The sequence below is a fragment of the Fukomys damarensis genome, unplaced genomic scaffold, assembly GCF_012274545.1.
Source record: "Fukomys damarensis isolate Sample0158 unplaced genomic scaffold, DMR_v1.0_HiC HiC_scaffold_7, whole genome shotgun sequence".
Taxonomy (NCBI): domain Eukaryota; kingdom Metazoa; phylum Chordata; class Mammalia; order Rodentia; family Bathyergidae; genus Fukomys; species Fukomys damarensis.
In genome coordinates, this window is record NW_022900919.1 from 40,864,184 (window position 1) to 40,871,928 (window position 7,745).

A 7,745-nucleotide genomic window follows, 5' to 3' on the forward strand; every position below is an offset into this window, starting at 1 on the left:
GCAAGGAGGGTCACAAATTTCAGCCTAGCCTGGGCAGCTTAGTGAGACCTTGTCTTAAAACAAAGATAAAGGGCTGGGGATGTAGATCAGTGCAAAAGCCCTGGGTTCAATCCTCAGTACCACAACTGAACTCTTTGTAATGTCAGGCAGGTGGTTAGGCATTAGAAGGCCAATAGGACCAAAAGGGAGTCCAAAGTAGCATGATTTGCCAAGTGTAGTTAAGTAAAACAAACAAATAAAAAAGACCCTAATGTATAATACATTTATAATGTTAGATCTGACACTCAAGGGGTCTCTATTTCTAGAATAAGGCACACAGCGTTCCAAGCTGCAAGAGCCTGCAGCCCGGTGATACTGGGAAAGGAAATGTTCTTTTACAGACCTTCCTGCCATGGGCAGGGCCTGGTTTCAATTAAGAACTTCTCTCACAGATTTCTTATGAAAGTTTCTCCCATGTCCAGCATTTTGAGGGAACACTGATCATCTGAAAAGGAGAAGACATATTACAATTCCAAAGAAACTTCTAAGTAAAAATGTCAGTCACTAATCGCCACAACCACCCACCCTAGTTCCCTGAACCCCGCGAGCAGCTCTTGTATGCAGGCAGGAATGGAGAGCCAGACTCCTATTCAGAGCAGAGGCCTGTAGCTCGGCTGCCTTCTCCCCTCTGGAGTGCTTTACAGCGAATTATATCTGCACCCTGCCCAGCCGCCTGTGTGTCTGCACTGAATTCTCACTAAGGGCACAGATGCACCAGAGAGGTTGTCGAGGGCTGCTGGTCCCTCACAGCATCAGGACCCGGCTTCCAGAAGACTGGTACACTGGCTGTTAACATGGTTTTTCATCATTTAACAGGCTGAAAATGCATCTCCATGTTTCTCTGCTTATTAATGTAGCTAGCAGCTTTTCCGTCACTGCTAAGACTGGCCCTGGACACCAGAAGGCAAATTCCTCTGGCTTTTTAGATAAATAAATTCCCTTTCTCTTGTTAAAAAAAATTCCTGTGCTGTGTTTTGCTTGCTCAAAGCCTTGGGTTCAATCTCCAGGGCCAAAAAAAAAAAAAAAAAAAAAAAAGGAAAGGAAAAATTCCTTAGGCCAGTTGAGCTTAGTAGGGTTCATTGAGCAAATAAGAACAAAACACAAACTGGGCCTGGTGGCATACACCCATAATCCCAGCACTTGGGAGGCTGAGGCAGGAGGATTACTGCAAATTTGAGGCCAGCCTGGGCTACATACTGAATTTAAAGCCAGCCTAAACTATATAGTGAGGCCCTATCACAAACAAAAATGCAATTCAAAAACTGGGTAGCTTCCAAAGCAGGCTCTGAGAACTGTAGCCAACAATCTGATCAGACAGCATTCACAGAAAAACACAGGCAAGAACACAAAAACAACTTAATTGGCTATGTAGTCTACTAGTCAATTGGTTACAGCTTAACTACTTACCAGTAGTTGTTCTCACCTTAATTAGTTCATTGATTACAGGACCTTCTGCAACCAACCAAAGAGCCCATTTACTATAATTAAATCCTATATTGGTTTGTTCTGATACTCTGCATTGTATTTTCTGTCACTGAAACCTTTTTGACCTTTTGGGTTTTGTTGTTGTTGTTGTTTGAGACAAGGTCTCATTATACAGTTGAGGTTTGTCTTAACTCATGGTGTAGCCCAAGCGGGCCTCAAACTCACAGCGATCCTCCTGGCTCAGCCTCTTGAGTGCTGGGATCACAGGCGTGTGCCACCACACCCAGCTCTCTGATCCTAAAAGTTGAAGTGTACTCACCAGTGCAGTGGGGCACACCAAAGTCTTGAAACTCACGTAGTCACAAGCTAGGTTTGTAGCTCAGTGGTGCTATGCCTGCCTGGCAAGTGCAAGGTCCTGAGTTTGATCCTCTGTACCAAAAAACAAACAAACAGACAAAACTTAGTCATTCTATGTTTTATATGTTTTTTCCTTTTATGTTTAGATGACCACAACAAAATGGCATAAATATTTACCAACATACTTTTCCTTTCTCACTGAATTTACATTCATTCTAATTTGAATTCTTTGTCTGGAATTTGACAAATACTTATAAGGAAGCGTCTACAGCTTTATTCTTTTCTAAAAGTTTAACCAATCAGATAAAATTTTACTTCATTCATACTTTCACTGATCAAATAGTATCTTTACTAGATGTTACAGAATCCTCTTCAAATACGAATTGGATTGTGCAAAGACCTAATTTTGGTCACTTTCTCTTGCACTTAGACAGTCTACAAGGTCCTTGTTGGTTTTTTTTTGGTTTGGTTTTGGTTTTTTGGTACCAGGGATCAAACTCAGGTCCTTGTGCTTGCCAGGCAGGCAAAGCAGTGCCAAGAGCTATAACCTCAGCTTCAAGGTCCTTTTTGATCTTGCCCTGGCTCAGTGTGCAGTCTGACCTGCATTGCTCTCCCCATTGTTCAGTCTGCTGAGACAAATGTATCAACCTTTGAGCCCCCAAACAAACTACTGACTGCACCCCTCCTAAGCATATCCACGGTTTTATCTATTTTTTGGCAATGCTGGGGATTGAACCCAGGGCCTTGTAAATATAAAGAAGCACTCTGCCACTGAATCCCCAGTCCTGATGCCTATCTTTTTAATCATGCTATTGTTTCAACCTACAATGCTCTTCCTTCCATTTTCCAGCCTGATCTAGTAAAATGCCACTTCTTCAAAGAGGAATCCATAGGTCCACATAGAATCCACATCCATAGGTCATAGCCATTTTTCAGTCCTCATTTCAACAAATGCATGTGCATTGTGGGTACCATACCACTGGGGTTTAATTACCATTTAAAATGACTTCATAGGGCTTGGGCTTGGGGTACAGCTCAATGGCAGAACGTGTGTGAGGCTCTGGGATCAAGTCCCTTTCCCACCCCCATCTTCAAATAATCTCACTGATTTGGCATTGAAGCACAATGTTTTGTTTGTTTGTTTGTTTGTTTGTTGGGGGGGGTACCGGGGATTGAACTCGGGTCCTTGAGCTTGCAAGGCAGGCCACCGAACCACTGAGCTAAATCCCCGAACCTGAAGCACAATGTTTAGTAAGCTTAGGTCTAAATCACTTTTCCTTCGCTGGGACACAATACCCAACACCCACAACTTAAAGGAGGGGAGGTTTATTATTTTGGCTCATGATTTTAGTCCATCCACAGTTGGCTCCATCCAAGATGGAGAGGGCACAGTAGACTGACATGGTGGAGGAAAGCTGCTCACCTCTTGGTGGCCAGGAAGTGGAGCGAGAAGACACAGAATACACCCTTGCAGGTCAGCCCTCAGCAACCATCCATCAACCAGGCTCCACCTCCTAATGCAGAGCAGTGAGTGCACTGATGAATATAGCGCCCCATGATCTAGTCACCCTCCAAACATGAGTCTTTGGGGAACATTTTAGATCTAAACCCCAGCCTTCGAGGACTGAAAACAGGAGCACAGCACACACAGTTGTTATTAACAAAGCAAACGTTCCTCACTGGATGAGTGAACACAGTCCACATTTCACAAAGGAACTGAGATTTTTTTTTTTTTTTTTTTTTTGAGACAGGGTCTCTCTATATAGTTGAGACTGACCTGGAACTCACTATGTAGCCCAGGCTGCTCTTGTACTCATAGCAATCCTCCTGCCTCAGCCTCCCAAATGCTGGGATTACAGGCGTGTGGCACCATGCCTGGCGGAACTGAGATTTTAAGACTGAAGAAAGGAAAAATGAGCCAGGGATTTGGCTCAGTGGTTCTGCCTCTTGCCTCACAAGTGCAAGGTCCTGAGTTCAATCCCTGGTACCAAAAAAAAAAAAAAAAAAAAGGGAAATACATGCAAATAGCTGAACTTATACTTAAGTGTTATGTTTTTGTTTGTTTCTGCTGCTGAGGATCTAACCCAGGGTTTTGTGCATGCTAAGCACATGGAGTTATACTCGCAACTTTATATCATGTTTTGAAACTTAGATCTATGCAGAAAGAGAAGTGGTGGTCACACATAAAGCAAGAAAATGCCAGCATGAAAACTTGCAAATGGGCAGGGGCTTGGAAGCAATTCCAGAGATAATAGAATAGCAGAGAAATACCACATCGTAAGCCCCCTTGACAACAACAGAACGTTATACGGGGAAAAAAACAACAGTATGAGCAGCTGAGTGGGAAATTCTGAATGTGGAGAAACAGTGGACCAAGTGATTGCAATGCCTCATATATGCTGGGTAAGTGGTTACTCAGAACCCGAGCCCCCATGTATTTTTCAGGTGTGCACAAGAGTGACTCAGGATAAAAGTGCTTTATACAGTTGAAGTTCTTTTACCCAATAGAACTTCTAAGTGGTGAAGGATTTTTGTTTGTTTGTTTGTTTTTTCTGGTACCAGGGATTGATCTCAGGACCTTCTGCTTGCCAGGCAGGCACAGCACCACTGAGCTACATCCCTGGCCTAAGTGATGAAGAATTTAATGATAGTGTTTTATTTCTTGTACTATATAAAATAATGGTGCATCTTAGAAATTTAAGGTATTTTGAATTCAATGAAATATATATGTCTTCTAGAAATGCTAGAGGGAGAGAAGGGTAGAAAGAGTTGACAATGGAAATCAAAAGGGTTTATCATTTTTTTAAATTCTATTTTGTTAGTACACATTTGCAATACATGAAGTTTACATTCATCTTAGGGAGTAGGTACATGTATATAACACATATTGATTCTTTTTTATTCCCTTTCCCCAGTTAAGAATATTTTAGACTCGATGAAATAAATGTATCTTTCAATTCCATAAACAGGATAAATAAAACTAAATCCAAAACTAATAGGGGAAACTTTTATAAATAACAAAAACCTATAAAGTGTTACAATGTAAAGCGGCTTCTGCCGTCTCTGACAGCAGTTTTTGTTTAGCTCAAAACTAATGGGTACCAAACCACTAGTTGCTGAATGAGGCATTTGGTCTGACCCTGAGATAACAGGGCACATCAAGGTCTTGAGCTTTGAAAAGATTGGAGCCACATTATCGTAAGAGTGTCTAGATGAAAGGACCCATTGCTAACATTTGCTTCCCTGACCCTGAACACCCCCATCCTATGGACTAGAATAGATAACTAGGCGAATCTTAAAGGTAAACTCCCCAACTGCAAAGAACTGTTACATATGGAAGCCAGGTTTGGTGGCACATGCCTTTAATCCCAGCACTCGGGAGGCGGGGAGGCTGAGACAGGAGAATCGCTGTGAGTTCGAGACCAGCCAGGGCTACATAGTGAGTTCCAGGTCAGTCTCAACTACATAGTGAGACCCTGTCTCAAAAAAAAAAACAAAAAGAACTCTTATATATGGGTTGAAAAGATTAGCTATTCTGTGACCGTGATTTGAACTGAGAGAATGAAATGTAACCACCCAAATGAAGTCAAGGCTGTAAAACCCTATAAAAGGAGTTGTAACCCAGTGCATCGTCGATCCAGGCACAGTTTATGTGCAATCGACCCTTATCAATAAGTAAATTGATTATTTTACTTCCATTCTGCCGCCTCTCTGTGTGTCACTGATTCCTTCTGTAACATAACAAGATATACAGTAGAAAAGCTGAAGAATTCTACATATCAAGATGTTTTTTTTTTTTTTTTTTCAGTACTGGGGATCAAACTCAGGACCTTGAGCTTGTGAGGGAGGCAGTGGAACCACTGAGCTACATCAAATGTTAAAATAAAGAGAAATGCTCTAGGGCTAGGGATTTAGCTCAGTGGTGCCGCGCCTGCCTTGCAAGTGCAAAGACTGGAGTTCAATCCCTGGTACCAAAAAAAAGAAAGAAAAAGAAATGCTCTAAACAAAGCAAAAAAGAAAATGAAAGGAGACAATATATGTGTTTGTATATATAGGCAAATGATTAACATTATAATATATAAAATGATTTAATCAATAGGAAAAAGATTAAAGAATGCAATAGCCAAGAAATATGTGAAAGATGCTCAATTTGTAATAGTAGAGGGCTGGGGATTTAGCTCATTGTTGCTGCCGCCTGCCTCACAAGCACAAAGTTCTGCATTCAATCCCCAGTACCAAAAAAAAAAAAAAAAATTGTAATAGTAGAAATTTTCACACAAATGATTAGACATTTAAAAGTGAGATTATTGAGACCAGGGGCATAGCTCAGTGGTAGAGCAGTAGCCCAGATCCAGGAAAGGGGGAACAACCAAACCCATGCAGTCTTGGCTAGAAAGTAACTTGTAATCTTTTAGAGACCAATCCAGTAGCATTTATTAAAAGTTTATTTTTCTTCAACCCACAGTGCTGTTTGAAGGAGCTGATCTAACAAAAAACACTTAAGTGCTCAAAGGTGTTTGTAGTTACAACAGGAAATTGGTAAATTAGGTGACATGTGGGATATTGGGGAGAGGATTTGATTTTTTTTTTTTCTGGTGTACTGAGGATTGAACCCATGGGGCACTGAACTTTTTACTTTGAGATTGGATCTCTTTAACTTGCCCACGCTGTACTAATGTAGAAAAGATGTGCAGGGGGGCCCAGTTGAAAGAGCTGGAGATGTAGCTGAGTGCCCCGTGGGTTTGCTCTTCAGGAACACAAAAAAGAAAATAAAAAGTACGTGTCATAAAACAAAGTGTACTTACTCTACTAGGTAGTCTGCATTAGTGTGCACAATACAAATATAGACAACAAAAACTTGCAATAAATGATTGTCATTGACTATAGAAGCGTAGGGGGTGTTAAACATGGTGGCTAGGAGTCTAGAGAGCGGTAAGCACACACATCCTTACTGCCTGACACTTGAGATGTACATCTCTGCTGTCGTAGCAGAAATAAATCTGTATTTACAGCAACTATAGTCTTCCCGGTACAGGCGGCTTTTTCTCCTGGTAGGTTTGATTTGGGCTTCACTTTCACGGCCGGTATCTCTGTACTTCCGAAGTGGGAGTCTGAGCAGGAACCTCCGAGGTGAGGAACATCAATCCGGTCCTGCAAGGGGCCTTCAAGACCGCAAGACGGCCTATACTGCAGCTGCAAAGGTCAGCAAGGAAAAAGGCGGGAGACTCCCGGACGCCGCCCCGCCCACCTCTGAAGGTCCGCCTCGCGTTTGCCCCGCCTCTGCACACTCGTTGCTCCAATGGATGTTCAACAACGGCGGGGTTTGCGAAAATGAGATATACGATTGGTCCTGAGGTCTCCCCGCCTAGGGGATGGGCGGGGGAACGTGGTGACGTAGCAATAGTGGGCACGGGGCGGAGAGAACGCTCGCGGAAGCGGCGGCATTGAACGGCTCTGGGAGCAGTAAGATTGTCGCGTTTCTTACTCTGAGCCTCTTGCTGCGTTTTCGCCTGTTCTCTCACCTTCGGGAAGCCTAAACCAGCTGGGCTTTACTCCTTCCTCCCCGTGTACAGCTGCGTCTTCGTGACTCCGCCACTATGTTCGAGGCACGCCTGGTCCAGGGCTCCATCCTGAAGAAGGTGCTGGAGGCACTCAAGGACCTCATCAACGAGGCCTGCTGGGACATCAGCTCCGGCGGCGTGAACCTGCAGAGCATGGACTCGTCCCACGTCTCCCTGGTGCAGCTCACGTTGCGCTCCGAAGGCTTCGACACTTATCGCTGCGACCGTAACCTAGCCATGGGTGTGAACCTTACCAGGTGAGCCGGGCGCGGGGACCGGGACCTGGGCCTCCCCAGCCCCCTCTCGTGGCGGGAGCGCGCCGAGCTGGGCCCTGGTTTGCTGTCGCAGGCCATCCGCACCTTC

The 7,745-nt window shown here is 43.7% G+C and overlaps 1 protein-coding gene across 2 annotated transcripts in view; it reads left to right on the plus strand.

The window, feature by feature from the left end:
- The first annotated feature begins 7,191 nt into the window (after positions 1-7,191).
- The window catches only part of Pcna (proliferating cell nuclear antigen), a 4,513-nt gene continuing 3,959 nt past the window's right edge, over positions 7,192-7,745 (plus strand). The window contains exons 1-2 of one of the 2 annotated variants that reach the window (XM_010607528.3): positions 7,192-7,284; positions 7,395-7,639. In XM_010607528.3, the coding sequence (XP_010605830.1) occupies positions 7,419-7,639 (221 nt within the window). In that variant the 5' untranslated portion in view covers positions 7,192-7,284; positions 7,395-7,418. Of the gene's footprint in view, positions 7,640-7,745 lie in introns of both variants that reach the window. The other variant, XM_010607527.3, reaches the window with a different exon arrangement.